Genomic DNA, 19,124 nt, shown 5'->3' on the forward strand with positions numbered 1-19,124 from the left:
ATATTGCATGCTACTAGTGCATCAAGTGACATTCTACAATCCTAGTAGCTATAGTCCCTCCTAGTTAAGCTTAATACAATTAACAATTGCTACACAAAGTAAGGAAACATGTGGAAGCCTTTGTTAAAGAAAAAGTTAATAATTTAGATTTGCATTTTAAGTCTACAAGGCTTTTGTGGCGCTCAGATGGCCATTAAAAGTAGTAAATTGTACGTGACGGAAGCCCATCCTGGCTGGAATGGCTGAGTGTTGAGGTAGCAGGAGGTCCCGATGGGTGTGGAGAGGGAGGGACTGTGGAATGTGGACTAGTTCTTCCCCTTCATCACCCGTAGCCGTAAGTAAGGAATGTAGGTCCCGTTCAAGCGCTCAGCTTGCCAGCAGACCTGTCTGGTTGGACTTTTTAACAGCCAAAACACAAGCGCTGGTTGGATTGCAGAGCTTGGAGCTCTTTAAGATCAACAGGGAACTTTAAGGATTATTGAACAAGCTCGCTGGTTGTGTAGGGGGGCTCGACCCCTCACAGGATTGTGTAATGCTTTTGACTTGAAAACACATTCTAGGAATCTACAACGGTTTAAGGGAGATTGGAGTGAACCCACAAAAACACTAGGTGACCCCAAACCAAAGCCGACATGTTATACAGCTAAAATTGGGATAAAAAAAAATCCCTATGCTTTTCTTCTTCAAAAGTTAAAAAAACATTCAAACGCACAGAATAAAAATGTACGACCTTTGAAGAATAGTGTTCTTTACGTGAACAATTATTATAATGCAGGTGTTGTATTTCTTCTGAATATCCATCTCATTCTAAACAACTTTGAAACTGTTTTTGTCATTTAATGAGTTCTTCCCATTCTTCGCATTCTTTAAATTTCTCTCTCACTTTGCCCAGTTGGGTAGGAGTCTCTATGTGCACCCCCTGTTTTTTAGTTCTCCTCACATTTCACATTTAATTTCAAACTTGTTTAAATTCAAATTCAATAAAATGTTTCCCGAAATTATGTGGAAAATAAGAAGAAAAAACAAAGTTGTATTTCACATAGATTATTCTATTATTTCTGATCTAGACGCTCATATCAGCTTCCAATCTGAGTCAGCTGGTCAATGCAAATAATGACATGTCTTAGGTCCAGGTGCTGGACCACTGGTTCATCCAGGTTCGTCCTTCTCTCTCACTCCGCCACCAGCCAGGCAGGACAAGAAGAGAAAAGTATGAAGTCAGCATCAATGATAAGCTTCAGAATAAAAGTGCAGTTGCAGTTCTTATCTCAGGAGGAAGAGCTTTCCACAGCACCAGGGCACGAACGGAGAACATTCTCGAGTCTGTGGCTTTCTTCTTGGCCCTTGGAGTCACAAGTTTTTTCAAGTATTTTCCAAATAGAGGCCATGAGCAGGAACATAAGAGGGAAATCAAATCAAAGAGATAAGAGGGGGCAAGTCCATGCAAACGTTTGTGTGTTAGTAACAGAACCTTAGAGTCAAATCTTAGACTGGAGCAAGTGCAGGTTAGCTTAAATTCAAGTGGTATGATCAAACATTTTTGTCCTAATTAGAAGTTTCGCTGATGCATTTTGAACTAGCTGCAAACTTTTGATGCTAGAAGAAATGTGAATTTCCCTTCGGGGATGAATAAAGTATCTATCTATCTATCTATCTATCTATCTATCTATCTATCTATCTATCTATCTATCTATCTATCTATCTATCTATCTATCTATCTATCTATCTATCTATCTATCTATCTATCTATCTATCTATCTATCTATCTATCTATCTATCTATCTATCTATCTATCTATCTATCTATCTATCTATCTATCTATCTATCTATCTATCTATCTATCTATCTATCTATCTATCTATCTATTGGTAGACCAGAGAGCAATACATTACATTAATTAAGCAGAGAAGTGATAAACGCATGAATAATGATCTCCGCATCTGACTTCTTAGCAATATTATGAAAGTTGAAAAGGCTATTCAAGTAACATTTTTCACACGTAACTAAAAGGACAGATTGGGATCAAATATGAGACCTAGATTTTTGACCGCTCACTCAAGGTGATATTACATTTGTCAAAGTTCAGAGCAGTGTTTGAGAACAAGTCACAACAAAAATGTGGACCAAGAATCAACACTTCGTTTTTTTCTCCTGTGTTAAGACGCAAAAAAGTGACATCTCTCTTTTTATCTCAGTGAGGCAGCCACATTACCAAAACTTAATAGAGCAGTTGCCTCCCGTGTAAGATACAATTGAATGTCATCTGCATTGCAATAGAAAAAAATATACTTGCGGGTAATATCACCAAGCAGAAGCATAAAAATAAAAACTACTAAAAAACTAAACGGAAGGGGGGCAAGTACAGGGCCTTGTGGAATGCCACAGGGGACATCAAAATGTTAAGAGGTCATATTGCCCTAGTTAACACAAACCATCCTGTATGAGAGGTAAGACTGAAATCGTAAAAGTACGGTTCCTGAGAAACCAATCGGTTTTTCAAAAGAATCAAGTAATGTGTTGTGGTCCACTGTGTTAAAACGCAGCACTGAGATGCAGCAGCAGCGACACCGACGAGGTTCCAGGATCTATTGCTAAGAGAGGTTTATAAGTTACATTGATCAAATCAAAGAGATTGCTTTCCAAATCAAAGTCGTTTGGCTGCGGTCAACCTTTTCAAGTAATTTAGAAAAAGAAATTGACATTGGCCTATAATTACTTGGGCTCTTCGGGTCAAGGTTAGTTGGTTTTTAGCATTCCTTTTCGGTTGCACTACACCCTACAGCGACTTCTTGTGGTCCGATAATACACACTGTACCTTTAGGTCTTACACATTTTCTACGGAAACTCGAGAATTTTTCATGAAAAAAGGGTGCCTTGGCTGAAAAACGGATTGAAAAACCCCGAATTAAACAATACAGCAAATATCGTCCAATTCACTTATATTAACAGTTTTCAATTTGTACTCTCGTTTTATTAGTTTTTTTTTCTTAATCTGCCGCTTGGGAGTCCCTTCCCCCCAGCATTGCACGCATTGGCAGAGGAGGAATGACTGAATGTAAAATGGATGAACTCGACACTTTCACACACTGTGGGCTGGCCGCTCTCTTGTGTCTTTACACTGCAATTGCAAGATGGAGACGAGTAAATGTGGTGACGTCAGTATATGCGCCGGAAGTTGTCATACGGTAAAACATCATTCTGGCTGATTCATTGTAGTTCGCCTGAGCGCTTGACGTTCGAGTATCTAATCACCCAAAAAGCAAGAAAACAAAAAGATAAAAATGTAAGTATGCTTATGTCAAACGTAATATGAGTTGCATTGTTTTTTTTTTCGTTACTCGGTGAGGCGGAGTGATTGTTAAGCAATGTTTGCTGCTTTTTCTGTCGTCACTTGGCTAGCTTCGTGTTTATGCTAACTGATTTGCCATCAATTTCAGTTTTATTTGTTTCTTTTAAATGAAGTGCGATCAAATGGAATATAGAGTAATACCTTAAAATGTTGGGATTTGAAGGTCACAAGTACAGAGCGTGGTTGTCCTGTTCTTTCCCCCCGTTAGGGTAGCAAGAAATGCTAAGTAATGCTAGCAGCAAATTAATACGAAACTACTCTGCTGTTTTTTTTTTTTTAATAAAGTTATGCTTTCATTAAAAAACACATGTAAATCCTATGAATGATTTAGAAACACCATGGGTGGAGGACAGAAAATTTGACACTGTTACAAGTTATGGCATTTAACCTTATTTCAGTGATTTTCAACCAGCACGGGAATTCTTTAGTGTATTAACATTGCATTATTATTAAGAAAAACAACATCCTGTCATTTGTTTCTTCCATGTATGTCATTAGTAAAGCAATTAAGATACATTATTTATCAGTAGGTGGCAGCACACTACTTATTGTTTATATACTAAGTATCTGCTAATGAGGTAGTATAGTGACTTAGCTTATTATATTTGGTGAAGCTGCACTAGGAACCGGCACCACCAACCATTGTTAGTGGGTCAATTTTACCCCTGGGTCTAACTTAGTCCTGACCAACCAAAAGAAAGGGTTATCCCTTAATCCAGTTAATAAAACATCTTTTAAAAACACTATATGCATCCAGCACGGTGGCGCAGTGGTTAGCGCATGTGCGGCACAGTTCTGAGGTCATGAGATCAAACATCCTGTGTGGAGTTTTTTTTGTTCTCCCCATACTTGCGTGGGTTTCCTCCCACATTCCAAAATCATGCATGTCACGTTAATTGGCCAGTTCAAATTGTCACTAGATGTGAATGAGCGAGCGAATTGTCTGTCCCTGTATGCCCTGTGACTGGCTGGCAACCAGTTCAGGGTGTCCCCTGCCCACTGCCCAAAGATAGCTGGGATGGGCTCCAGCACCCCCGCGTCCCTACTGAACATAAGCGGTGCAGATAATGGATGGATATGTGGATCCATTACCATTAATTCCCATTGTATGGTAATTTGATTTTATTAGCCCGGAGACGCATCAGCTATTACATTTTATAACCTTGAAACAGGTCATCGTAGACCCTAACACACTATTACAAAACTCAATTCCAATGAAGTTGGGAAAGTGTGTTAATTGCAAATAAAAATTGATCCAAGTAAATTGCAAATTCTTTTCAACCCATATTTAAATAAATGCACAGCAAAGACAACATATTTATTGTCTTCACTCATAAGCTTTATTGTTTTGGGAGAAAATCATCAACTCTGTAATTTGATGACAGCAACACGTGCCAAAATAGTTGGGACAGGTGTCAATAACTACTCAGAAAGTGGATGAATGGAAATCAACCAACTATTTGCAGGTGAACAGATGAATTAGCAACAGGTGAGAGTTGTTACTGGGTATAAAAAAGGGAGACCCGAACAAGCTAAGTCATTCACATGCAAGGATGGGGCGAGGTTCACCTCTTTGTGAACAACTGCGTGAGCAAATAGTTGAACAGTTTAAAAACAACATTCCTCAAAGTACAATTGCAAGGAATTTAGGGATATCATCATCTACAGTCCATAATATTGTGAAAAGGTTCAGGGAATCTGGAGAAATCACTGTGCGTAAACGGCATGGCCGTAAACCATTATTGAATGCCCGTGACCTCCGAGCCCTCAAGCGGTACTGCATTAAGAACCGACATCAATGTGTAAAGGACATCACCACATGGGCTCAGGAACACTTTGGAAAACCACTGTCAGTCAATACAGTTCGACGCTATATCCGTAAGTGTGGGTTAAAACTTTATGTTGCAAAGCGTAAGCCATTCATCAACAACATCCAGAAACGCCGCAGGGTTCTCTGGGCCCGAGCCCATCTAAAATGGACTGATACAAAGTGGAAAAGTGTTCTGTGGTCTGATGAGTCAGTTTTCCAAATTGTGTTTGGAAATTGTGGACGTCGTGTCCTCCGGTCCAAAGAAGAACAGAACCACCCAGACTGTTATGCACGCAAAGTGCAAAAGCCAGCATCTGTGATGGTATGGGGGTGCATGAGTGGCCAAGGAATGGGTAACCTGCACATCTGTGAAGGCACCATTAATGCAGAAAAGTACATTCAGGTTTTGGAACAAAGTATGTTGCCATCCAAACAGAATCTTTACCATGGGCGCCCTTGCTTCTTCCAGCAGGATAATGCCAAGCCACACACTGCACGTCTCACGACAGCGTGGCTTCGTAGTAAGAGGGTGCGGGTGCTTGACTGGCCTGCCTGCAGTCCTGACCTGTCTCCCATTGAAAATGTGTGGCGCATTATAAAGCGCAGAATAAGACAAAGGAGACCCCGGACTGTTGAACAGCTGAAGCTGTACATAAAGCAAGAATGGGAAAGGATTCCACTATCAACGATTCAACAACTAGTCTCCTCACTTCCTAAACGTTTATTGAGTGTTATTAAAAGGAAAGGTGATGTAACACAATGGTGAAGAAGCCCCTTTCCCAACTACTTTGGCACTTGTTGCAATTATAAAATTCTAAGTTTATCATTATTTGCTTATGGAAATAAAGTTTATGAGTTTGAACATGGATAATCTTGTCTTTGTGGTGTATTCATTTAAATATGGGTTAGAAAAGGTTTGCAAGTCATTCTATTCTAATTTTACTGACATTTTAAACTTTTTCCCAACTTCAATGGAATTGACTTTTGTAGGGTTCTCCTGCCCAATAAAAAAAATAAACAGAATAAAGTAAAAATAGTAAACATAACTTTTCTTATTATGTTATTTACAAAAAAGAGGGAAATAATTAAAAGGTTAAAAAGAATGGTCCACGAGAAGATACTTCTTGTTCAATTGAAATAGTTTTAAAAAAACAAGATGAATGTCTAGTAAAACTTGAAAATGGTGTTAACATATGAAACCAATCCCAAATTACGGCCAATTTACTAACAAGAATTAACAGCCTGTTTTACCTTCTTCTAGCCACGGTGACTAAAAATGATGAGACTAACCGTATATTGTCAATTTACATTTAAAAAGAAAACATGAAACTGGTGCCGGCAATGAAATGTAAACATGTAATAGGCAGTATACCTGGAGATTGTTTAGTAAAAAAAATAATAAAATAAATGAAATAGAATTAAAGTCATGTTCATAATTTGAAAATGTTTTGCTAATTAAAAAACTACATGGGGAAAAAAAGTTAAAACATAAAAGTAAAAGTAACTTCCATTGAAAATCTTTTCGCTCGTTTTTTTTTTTTTTTTCAAACAATTATAATAGTAAAACTTGAAAATCTGGTTAGAAAATGTACAATTCCGAAGTTACAGCAAAATTATAATTCACAAACGATAAGGAAAACCTATACTGTCAATTTTTACTTTGTAAAAAAAAAAATCTTTAAAATGTATGTGTGCCTTGAGATTTTTTATTTTTATGAAAAGAGTTTGGTCAAGTCAAGTCATTTTTAATTGTATAGCCCTAAATCACGAAGAGTCTCAAAGGGCTTCACAGATTATTACACTATATTACACAGACTATTTCAAAAACAGTCTTAAAAACACTGGCTTATTTTGTAGTCAATTACCTTGTGGTCAATTATGTAATTCTTGTATCCTGTGATCTTACTTTTTGTGTGAGTGTTTCTGGTTTTTTTTTTGTTTTTTTTTTTTCAAATAAAGTTGAACAACATTTTGTGCCATTTATTTGTCCACAGATCTTGTCATGGACCGTCTTTTGAGGCTGGGTGGTGGAATGCCAGGGCTTGGCCAGGTTCACATTTTATTTAATCTTAAATTTACAACAACAGATACAATGCCTTGCTAAGGTATTGACCCTCCCAAGAATATTTTGTCATTTTGCCACATTTCAGGCTTCAAACTTAAAGCTTAAAAATGAAAATATTTTCGAAGAATCAACAATTGTGAAGTGGAACAAAATCTTTTCAACGCTTTATATTTACAGTGAAAAAAACTGAAAAGTTGAATCTTCAAAAATATCTCATTCTGTTCTCTCAGCTCAGCCAACTGACTCCAGAAGTTCCCTGATGACTTCTGAATGAGCCAATGTCAACCTAAATGACTAACAATGACAGAGTGCACCTGTATGTCAATACGTTTTTAAGGCACTGTATCTTCAAAGATGCCGGAAAGAGTTGTTTCATGAATCACATGCTATTTTAGTTGATCTACCTAATTGACATTCCTTTCCTTTGTTTTTTTTTCAGGGCCCCCCAACAGACGCACCGGCGGTTGACACAGCCGAGCAAGTCTATATTTCATCATTGGCTCTGCTAAAGGTACACCCCAGCAACTGCACTACTTTACTTTTAGGTCTGATTTGTTCTGTCAGCAAAAACATAACAATTCTAAAATCGTGCAATGTGCATGAAATTTTACCAAGAGGAAAAAAATGCATCACGAATCAGAATATTATTTTTAAACATATGTTGGCCCTATCAAAATTTTAATGCATTTTAAGACTGCCAAGTATTTTGCTGTGACAAACGTATAAAATAAAGGAACTGTGTTTTTGTATCCTCTTACTAGATGCTAAAACATGGGCGTGCTGGTGTACCAATGGAAGTCATGGGCTTGATGCTGGGAGAATTTGTTGATGACTACACAGTGCGAGTTATTGATGTGTTTGCCATGCCCCAGTCCGGAACGGTACAGAATTGTATTAATTTGATCTATTTTTGATTTATTTTGCATTGTTTATTACTCTGCCCTGCGACTGGCTGGCAACTAGTTCAGGGTGTCTCCTGCCCACTGCCCGAGAATAGCTGGGATGGGCTCCAGCACCCCCGTGACCCCACTGAGGATAAGCAGTGCAGACAATGGACGGATTTTTATTACTCTACTGTAGAAAAAAAAGCTAAGTCGCAAAGTAGAATTCTTTATCAATAAACTACTCTTATTATACATTGAAAAAACGGGCAAACCCTATTTACAGGCTCAAGCATTTGTTTAAAAAACTTGTGTACTTAATGAATTTATTGCAAATAACTTCTGTACTGTCAAATTATAATGTTAAAAAAAATATCAGCTATATTGCACCTATCTACTGACATGATCCACTTTACATTAAATATTACTTTGCCGATATCATGTGGACGTTATTGGACAAATAAAATATCGCAAAAAGTACATGATTAAAAAGTATTAATGTCAAAGATCTTGAGATTTATTCTTCCAAATCGGAATGAGCAATTCAAAAGCATGTGAACAATTTCACAAATATTCAATCAGCGCAGCGTTTAAGACACGGCATACGTCAAGTCAGTAATCCAGATGGATTGGGCACGCTGATATTAAAAGCAGTGTGTATATGAAATGGCTGCCCCGTTCACCTGATTTAACAACCTGAGACTTTTTCCTCTGGCTACGTGAGCGGAATAAGGCACGTTCCCATTCTTCCTGCAAATGTTTAAGAACTCATGCGAAGAATCAGTAGAACACTGGAGACTGTTACCCAAGATATGGCTCTGCATGTTTGACAGAAGCTGGATTACCGACTTGACGTATGTCATGTCCACGGCGGTGCGCATATTGTCAAATTGTTTCTCATAATCCATATGCTTTTGAATTTCTCATTCAGATTTGCAAGACTAAATCTTATGATCTTTAACATTAGAGGTACATTGTGTAATATTTGATCACTAGATGGCACTGTATTTTCTAATGCAACCCCATAAAATTGTCAAATGAGTATAGCGTGGCAACAAGATGCCAGCCAAACATGGAAGAGAATACGGATTGCTCTATGTAAAAGAAATACAAATTTCTCGACCTATGAATATTTATGAAAATTAACACTGGTTTGATAGTTCATGTATTTATGCCTATTATTCAAATCAATGCTGTTGTTTTTTTTAACAGAATAAAGGTTTTTTTTGTACCACTAGGAGGCACTAAATATTACACACTTTCCCTTTAATACTTTTTAGTTTATTTTTGCCTTAATCGTGTACTTTCTGTGACATTTACAGCTTCAATTAATAATTTTGAAATGTTTATGTTTATCCTGCTGTGACACGTCTAATGTCATTGTAAACCATGTTCACCACATTGTTATCAATGACAAAGGATTGTCATTTTAGTTCCTTGGGGGTTATTTATTGATCATTAATGAAGAACAAACCTCTCTGTTTGACAAGGGAACAGATAAATTGGAATTAGACCTACCGGTATGTATACACTAGATTACGCTTGTCGAAGCCTTTATTGATAGCATCCTTGCAAAGATATGCGTCCCTTTAAAAAAAAAAAAAAAAAAAAAAGCTATAATATACATACTCACCAAAGCTCTGACTATCCTTTGACAATTATTTTTAACCTACATAGCAATAAAACACATAGCCTGACAGAAATAGATTTACTACACAAAATGTTATGAATGACTCTTGCAATTATTTATCTTTATTGAACGACAACCTACATGTTTTAATGTGGGGTAATTAAAATAATTCAACATATTGAAACAGTGTATGCTAATGCTATAAAACCCATTAATTTTCAGACGATAGACAGGAGAGGTGCCAAATGTATCTCTGGGGATAATATTAGCATGGTCAGAAGCATGCTATCCGAAGAGAATAAATCACCACAGTAACTGATCTTCTTTCATGCGACCGACTTGAGGCTAAATTCGGGGAAAATAACAAACATGACCAGACTTAACCCGTATATTGGTTTGCTCAATAGCCCCAAAGTGTATGTAGGTGTGTGTGCGTGTGGTGCCTCCTGCAGATCATCGACAGCTAGATATTTTGTTGTCTTGTACAGTGTACCGGAACATATTTCCTTCATCCAACCCTTTAACGACTGACACATTTCCATGCCTGTGATTAACTTAACTGCCTAATTTATTCCAATACATTTCCCTGATTAAGCATTTAGGCATGGATGTCATACTACCAAGACTGACCTTTGGGAGGCAGTCTTGTGCCGGTTGTCACCATACTAACTGGAAATGACGGACAAAAAAAAAGACGACGGTCAAGTTTATTAATGCAAAAAAAAGAACAATTCAAGAAAAAAAAAACAAGATCGGCCTTCACTGTCTCTTTTTAGTTTATGCTCACTTTGTCAATGTGAATGACACCATTGGTTTGATATCAAATTAATTGATTTGGAAGTGTTTTTGGGTATTCAAAGATTGTAATGTGCTGAATCATGTGTTGTCTAACAGGGTGTCAGTGTTGAGGCAGTGGACCCTGTCTTTCAAGCCAAGATGTTGGACATGTTGAAGCAGACGGGCAGGTAAAAACAATTTTATATTAGAGCTTCAACTAACCTATTTTAAAAGTCGACTAGTCACCGACTACCAAAACGATCAGTAGACTAATCAAATTTTCTTTTTCTAATTTACCATGCCATTTTTTAATTATGTGTAAAATTGTTGAAAACACAAGAAAAATGAGTTCAACGGAAAAATACGTCTTTTAAACATACTGTACAAATATTAAGTAAAGATGCACAATGTAAAACCATTTATCAGAATTATCAGTTGACATAAACCTATAGATGAGCACTTTGTCCATTTTAAGTGAAGGGCAAAGAAATAATAAATTAAATCAAGTTAACCTTTTTTTTAATCTCTAAACCAAAACTCGGCTAAATAGTACCAGTAAAACAGTAAACAAAACAAATGTAATAAATGCTATATATTTTGAAATAGAATTCAGTGGTCCACTGCATTTTCTAAAATAAATAATCCAAACGATTCTCAACAGTTTGAAAGCGAATGGTTTGACATTTGTTCTTCAGACTGCATGCTTTTAATTTCCAATGCGTTTGTCAGGCACAGTCAGGCGTACGTCTCAAGCTCTCTTTTATAGCAAATTATATGCAAATAAAAGGTACAATGCATGTCATCAAAATCGTATTGGCTTGAATATAACTTGAATTTTACCGAGGTGAGTCCATGTTCTTAAAATGTTCTTGTGTCGCCGGCTACCTCCATGTTATGCAAGGTCTGCTTCAAAAACTTTGTAAGTAGTCTTTATCCAGGCTGTAATTTCCCCAAACTTTAGAAGTTTTGGTTCATGGACTAGATATTGATGTCGCCTTTTCTGTATGTTACCGCTCTAAGCACTACTTCGCATTTGCAACTCTCAGCAGAGATTTTAATTATGAAGAGATGCCTTACTGTGTTGGAAGAACGTGTCTGGCAACAATAGTCCACAATGGTGTTCATTGACGATTATTACTATCATAGATTTTTATCGACAACGAAAAATTATTCTTGCAGACCTATCCTACATAGGAGATGTGTTTTTTTCTTTGAAAAGTCTACACAGTAGTTTCTCATTTCGTAAAAGCAAAAGACTGAGGTTTGTGTTGAACACAAAACATGGTGTGTTTTAATAAAATTATGTAGGTGAAATAAACCTATTTTTGTGTTCTGGAAAATAACTGTAATAGACAATGTTGTGGTTAGTGTGCTCATTTAATGACACGTATTGCTTACCAGGCCTGAGATGGTGGTGGGTTGGTACCACAGCCATCCTGGTTTTGGTTGCTGGTTGTCCGGGGTGGACATCAACACGCAGCAGAGCTTTGAGGCTTTGTCGGAGAGAGCAGTTGCCGTGGTGGTTGATCCCATTCAGAGTGTCAAAGGAAAGGTGGGCATTTATTTGTGGAGCTGCTGGCAGTATCCGTCAAATGTGAAAATGTTTTCTATGGTCCTCTCTATTTGTTCTTTTACAGGTTGTAATTGATGCCTTCAGACTGATCAATGCCAATATGATGGTGTTAGGTCATGAGCCTAGACAAACCACATCAAATCTGGGTCATCTGAACAAACCCTCAATTCAGGTAATAAGACATGTTCTTATCAGTTTCACCTGAATCAACAAAGTTTAATTACCACAATCTGTACAACTTGAGTAGTTATCCCAAGTTTTGTTTGTCTAGCCCAAGCAAGATTAGAACTGTAGGTACCTCATTCAATGCTATAACGTGTGTTTTCAGAAGCATTGTGCCTCATTGCCTAAACGTAAAAATACATTTCTCTGGTTTTATATGAAAAAAAAACTATTGTAAAGAGTTTGGCGCTGCTCGTCAGTATTATGTCTCTGGGAATGATTTCCATTATGATAAATTGCCATTCGATGGCAGGAGTGGCATTGATCAGATTTTTGTCCACACATAAAGGGAGCACCCTCTTCTTAGAGCCCCTTTCTTTTTCTGGCAAATAGTGTTTTGGCAGCTTCATGTAGCGAGTAGTCATACCAAAGCAGTGTGGTGAGAATAACGAAGATATGAATACATAGTAATAGCCAGTTATACCACCTCAACAGAGCTTTTTCCTTTCAAAAAAAGATAAGGTCCCATCGTCTGGTCAGAAAGGGATGACTTTTGGTGCAGGTCTGCAGGAATGCGATTGCCTCTAGGAACGTATTTGCCAAGGTGGCCAAAAGTTCATGGATCATTCATGCATTGTTAATGCATCAGTTCAGTGTTCTTGCAATAGAATATTATTTTGCAAGCAAAATGCCCCTTATATTTATACAATGCATTGGTTAGATATGTGAGGTATCACTAATGCAAAAAGCCATTTTTCTCAGCAGTTTTCTTGGAATCTAAAATTTCAAGAAACTTACCAATGTTGAACTGTTGTTTACGAAACAATTGTAAAAGCTAAAAACATATTTTTCTTATGAAATATGAAGGATTCAAGCTTTATTTTGATATGTCCTATGCCTATATAGCTATGGTGCTAGGTTTTTTAGCCCTTCAACAATGAGTCAAAATGGCAAAGATTGGCTGTCCCTCTTCCAGTTTGAGGGAATCGTCTTGCATTGAATGAGTTAATGATGAAATGTTGATGTTCATGAAGTCTGTATGTAAATTATAAATATTAACCTGAAGTTTTGTTTTTCTTCCCAAATCTTAGGCTTTGATTCATGGACTGAACAGACACTACTACTCAATTACCATTAATTACAGGAAAAATGAGCTTGAGCAAAAGGTACAACTTCTGTTTTGTTTGTGAATGTCCTTATTAGGTGAAACCTCATTTATTATTGTTATTATCTACCAACCCGCCAACAATAAATTAGTAGCAGTAAAAATCTTAAACATAGAACCCGTGTAAAACTCGTGGCCCGGGGGCTAAAGTGTGTTAAGTCAAGTCGTGTTTATTTGTATAGCCCTTAATCACAAGGAGTCTAAAAGGGCTGCACACACCACGGATTATTGCAGACCACATTATTACACCATCCCCTGATCTAAAACCTACATGAGGGCAAGACAAATCTCGAAAACCTCAACATGAGGAAAATAAAGAAACCTTGAGAAGTGACCACACGTGACCAGGCTGCAATGGATGTTGCAATAACAAATAATACTTAGATGTTGTCAACATGAAATATACGTAATTAATAAGCTATAGAATAGAAGTTTGTTTTAAGCCTAGATTTAAACAGTTCCACTAAGGTTGCAGATCGAATCTCAGGGGAAGAGTATTCCACAGCACCGGGGCCCGAATGGAGAACGCTCTTGAACCTGTTGTTCTCTTCTTGGCTCTTGAGTTCACTAGTAGAACAGCATTTTCAGAGCTAAGGCTCCGGACCATTAAGTTTAAACTTTGGTAGACCCTTAAAATAAGGCGAGATGATATCAATGGATTTTGAACTTGCAAAGAGCACCTGGAGAGAATCTTTCAAAAAAGACAATTCCATCCCTTCCTTAAACCCTCACTTGAGCCCCCTCTTTTGCTTCAATCTTCAATTTTGCCACAAACAACAAATCAGCCCTAAAGGGTGTGGTCACCAAAAAATAGCCACACATGATTGGCCAATAACGACAAGGTAAACGACAAATAGTAAAAGCACCAAACTTATCAAGTTGGCCCACAAGAGCTTGAAATGGGTCTTCAAAATGGTGCCCTGAGGCACCAGGTACCCCCTAAGCACCCCTGAGTAGCCCGCGGACAGATTCTGAAAATAGCTCACTAGTGTCATTGTCATTTTCAGTCAATTTGATTTCTAACAGACATTATGTTTTAGTGATTGATTGCAACCAAATTGTCATTTTTGAAATGTATATCAAAATGGTAGCCCTTTGCTCCAATCAGTAACAAAAAGTATCTCCCAGCTTGAAAACAGTTGGTGACCCCTGGCCTAAAATGAGCGTCTAAAAATAAATGGGTTAAAAGAGAAGTTTGACTAAACACTACATTTCCCATCAATCCCGCCAACTACGACACCCAGAAACGGACTGCTGAGTCTCACTGCATTTCAGTTTCTCAATGTAAATGCCAATGAGTAGAATTGAGAATAAAATATACAAGAAGATTTTGTTATCTTTAGCTTGTGATATCAGTGTATGTGTAGCGACATTTTCTTTTCAATGCAATAGTAGTGTTATTTTACAATATTTTGACAATATTTTGTATTTGTAATGTAAGCTTAAAACACATTTCTATTCTATAGCATATGAATAACCTATATTTTATGTCGACAATATATGTGTATTATTTGTTATTACAACATTCATTGCAGCCTGGTCATCCTGGAATGGGGATTACCTCATGTCCAGTCCCTTCCCAAGGTTTCTTCATTTTGAGTTTTTCCTTGCCCTCATGTAGGTTTTAGATCAGGGGATGGTGTCATAATAGTCTGTAGTTTGCAATAATCTGTGGTCTGTGCAGCCCTTTGAGACTCTGTGATTAAGGGCTATACAAATAAACATGACTTGACTTGTTGTATGTGTCACTCACAAAGTTTCAGATTATCAAACCAATTTTAATATCAGAGACAACCCAAGGAAATAAAAAAAATGCAGTTTAGGATTGTCAATTCCATTTATAAAGGCATTATTGAGGTCAGCTCATGTGGCCCTCAGTGAAAATGAGTTTGAGATTCCTGATCTAGAGAATCAGAAGCTTTAAACATTGTTTAATAATAGAGTGAAAATAATTGCCTGTTTCAAGCCATTTGTTTTTTACGAATTGTTATAGTCGGTAGAATGTAAATGTAAAACTAGGGTTTATTTTCATTGAGATTTATAAATATTAATCATAAAATATTGGAAATAAGTATGGATTTGAATACAATTCCAAACAACTACAAATTCACTCATGCAGCGTTACCAACATGCAAGGGTTTTCCTGTTAAAAGGGAATCATTAATTTTGAAGTTGAGTCAAAAAGACTATGCATCCACTATCAGGTTTTTTTCCATTAATTATGCTCGCTTGTTATAGCAAAAAGTTGTAGGGAACTACAGGCATATAATAAACAAAATTACACGGAAATCCAGGTGTATATAAAAAAAGTTCATTGTAGTTGTATTTGTGGTGTACTGGGAACACTCGAAACACGATTCGTTCCTGTGTAGATGCTGCTTAACTTGCATAAGAAGAGTTGGATGGAAGGTCTCACCCTTCAGGATTACAGTGAGCACTGCAAACACAATGAGACCATCGTCAAGGAAATGCTGGAGCTCGCCAAGAACTACAACAAGGTAAAAACAAAAACTGAATCGAACAGCAGTGTAATACTATGTGATTGGCATTGAATCGATTCCACCACAAAACAAAAGTAATCGCCTCAAATGTAATTATTTTCAGGGTTCCCACGGTGCTTGAAATCTTTGAAAATGCTTACATTTTAATGTCATGCTTTTAAGGATTGAAAAGTGCTTGAATTTGGGGTAAAGTGCTTTTAAATGCTTGAAATTGTCGCCGTTCTTCTCAACATGTTAAATTGTAGACCCTGTTAGTTATACTCTGTATAAAAAACGCATTCTTAGCAGTACAATTGATGTGTTATATCGGGGTGCCTGGCCACAAAATGTCCTCGAGCTGTAATTTGGACACCCCTCATTTATTTACTCAAATTCAATATCTATACTCTCACCACGGTTCGTATAGGTGCTTGAAATCCCTGAAAACGCTTTCATTTTAATGTTTTGTTGTTAAGGATTGAAAAGTGCTTACATTTTCAATGAAATGCTAGCAAATGCTAAATTTTTTTGCAATGTTTTTTAAAAGGTCTGCTTAAAAATGATGCAGACACTGCTCTGGTGGCTTCGCCTTGTCATAGCATTTCTTTTTCCTTTGTGATTCACTGCACCTGGCATTAGTCTGTATGGCATTGTCCGGTAAAGTATCGCCACCTACGGGTCGCGACCAAGAGGGCAGGTGCCTGCTAAGCCTCAACAGGGCACTATGACATGTGTATTATTGCAAGGATTACATACCGCCCTATGGTCATTTTAAGGGGCCATGCAAAAAAAGTAAGATGGTGTTTTACAGCGGTAATTGGTGACGGAAGAACTTCCTGTAACTGAAAATGTAAGCTACATATTACTGTCATTATTACCCAACACCTATACGAGGAAATATTTGTCTTTAAAAGTCCTTCAAAAGTGCTTGAACTAAGGCCTGAACCAGGTGTACGAATGCTGTGTTTTACCCACACATACAACAACAAAGATTTGGGTCTCAATATTTCGTTTCCATCACAGGCTGTTGAAGAAGAGGACAAAATGACACCTGAACAGCTGGCCATCAAAAATGTCGGAAAACAGGTAACGATGAGGCCGCTTCATTTAACGCTTGCCTATTGCGTCAGTCCAGTACATTGACTCCTGATATAAGCCAAATTCAGAACTATGAAATACGATACTGGTATCAGGGAGGCTTCCATGCGCTTAAAATAGAATGAACACAAGGGGGCGTACGACAGATATAGCCACCCAAATCAGGCTCTGTCAATTTAGCTTCACTGAGTTCATACTCATAAGTCAGACTATCTCTCGGACTGGCTCTTGCATCTCAGCCCCCAACTTGTACCCACAAGAGACCACATCTCATTTTGACGTGTTTTAGTGGGTTTTCTTGCTTTTTTTCTGATATTAGTAAGTCTCAAGAAATAATAAGGAAAATTGGAAAACAGTGAGAACAATGATCGTGTCGCAAAAGGAAATTTTGCAAAATACGAAAATATTGTATGAGTGTCTGCCATGAAAGCACTGCTTAATGGTACAGTATATGGTTATTTTTTTATCTGAAATATTAATATTTACTATCGATACATTTTAAAAAGTTACTGTTGTACACGTTTTATGAACATTTTGGGTTGGATTTTTTTTGCGGGGGCTTTTTTCAAGCAGTTTGAGGGGTTGGCTTATATAGGAAGTAGACTTATATGCGAGCATACAGTAATTTGCAAATGTTATATTTTCACCCTAAACTCTTTTGTTTTGCTAGCAGCGCACTTCCTTTTGTCAATTTTGACCTTTTTTTTCTTCCTTTTCTTGACGACAGGATCCCAAGAGGCACTTGGAGGAGCACGTAGACGTTTTGATGACCTCAAATATCGTTCAGTGCCTTGCTGCCATGCTGGATACAGTTGTTTTCCAGTGATGACAGCTGTTTATACCTGTTAATAACAACCATTTCTCTTTTATATAAAATAAATGTATGTATGGAGTAATGGCTGGCTGTTTCCTTTTTAAAAGCTCCTCCATTTTTTTAAAAAGGTACATTGTGCAATATTTGACCACTAGATGGCACTGTATTTTCTAATGCAAACGAAACCTAGTGCCAAAACAGCACAACCTAGCGGCAAAATAACACAAACATGGCGGCGACTACTATGTAGGAATTCGGCTATGTAAAAGAAATACACATTTCTCGACTTAAGAATATTTATAAAAATAAACATTGGCTTCATAGGTCATGTATTTTTGCCTAATCAAGTTAATGTTTTTTTGTACCAATAGGAAGCAGTAAATATGACACTGCACACTGTCCCTTTAAGATTTTTTTTTCAACTTATTTTCTGTCTCGATGCTTCCTTGTTCATCAAACTTTTATTGTCATTTTTGGGAAATGCATTCTACTATTATTTAAAGGCTCTAAAATTAAGAACGTGTCAAGCACTAAGAGTGCAAAACACTAATACCAAAATGACAAAGTGTTACCTGAGTTCAATGAATTGGCGTTTTAGCACGTATATTTCCAGACGATACTCACAATTTTAATTCTCTTCTGGGTTCACATAGGTGCTTGAAGTCATTGAAAATCGTTGAATTTCAATGTTGTGTTTTCAAGGTGCTTCAATATTGCGTGAAATACTTGTAAATGCTTGAAATTGTTGACATGTTTCACAAAAAGTCTGCCTTTAAAAAATGCCGATACTGCCCTCTGGTGGCTTCGCCTTCTCGCTGTATTTATTCCCTCGTGATTAACGGCAGCTGGAATCAGTTTGTGTTTCGTTGTCCTAAGAAGTGTCATCCACAAATATATTTGCGATTTACTCAATATTGTATCTAAAAATCGTATTTGTTGATAAATGCACACGCAAGATTAAAAATTGTATCTGTAAATCATTGATTTATACAGCAAGTCACAAAAGTGAGTACACCCCCTCACATTTCTACAGAGATTTCATCACAATGTTTAATGGAACACTGAAGAAACATCACTTTGACACAATGAAAAGAAGTATCTAAACAAAAGCCATGGCTTACTGGAAATATATCCTCTGGTCTGATGAGACAAAGATTAATTTATTTGGCTGAGATGGTGTGAACCATGTGTGGCGGCAACCAGGTAAGGAGTACAAACATGTTTGTGTTGTACTTAAGGTCAAGCATGGTGTTGGGAATGTCATGGTTTGGGGCTGCATAAGTGGAACTGGAGTTGGATAGTTGCAATTTCATTGAGGAA

At 37.2% G+C, this 19,124-nt stretch overlaps 1 protein-coding gene across 1 annotated transcript; it reads left to right on the forward strand.

Moving 5' to 3' along the window:
- The first annotated feature begins 3,132 nt into the window (after nucleotides 1–3,132).
- psmd14 (proteasome 26S subunit, non-ATPase 14) lies at nucleotides 3,133–17,886 on the forward strand. The gene is made up of 11 exons (XM_088334217.1): nucleotides 3,133–3,283; nucleotides 7,154–7,209; nucleotides 7,664–7,735; nucleotides 7,986–8,105; nucleotides 10,630–10,700; nucleotides 11,914–12,064; nucleotides 12,150–12,257; nucleotides 13,339–13,413; nucleotides 15,785–15,910; nucleotides 16,916–16,978; nucleotides 17,718–17,886. Exons 2-11 carry the CDS (start codon nucleotides 7,162–7,164, stop codon nucleotides 17,814–17,816), a joined length of 933 nt encoding a protein of 310 aa, XP_088190343.1. The 5' UTR covers nucleotides 3,133–3,283; nucleotides 7,154–7,161; the 3' UTR covers nucleotides 17,817–17,886.
- The last annotated feature ends 1,238 nt before the right edge of the window (nucleotides 17,887–19,124 follow it).

This window comes from Urocampus carinirostris, chromosome 4 (assembly GCF_059441175.1).
Source record: "Urocampus carinirostris isolate Australia breed hairy pipefish chromosome 4, RoL_Ucar_1.0, whole genome shotgun sequence".
Lineage (NCBI taxonomy): Eukaryota > Metazoa > Chordata > Actinopteri > Syngnathiformes > Syngnathidae > Urocampus > Urocampus carinirostris.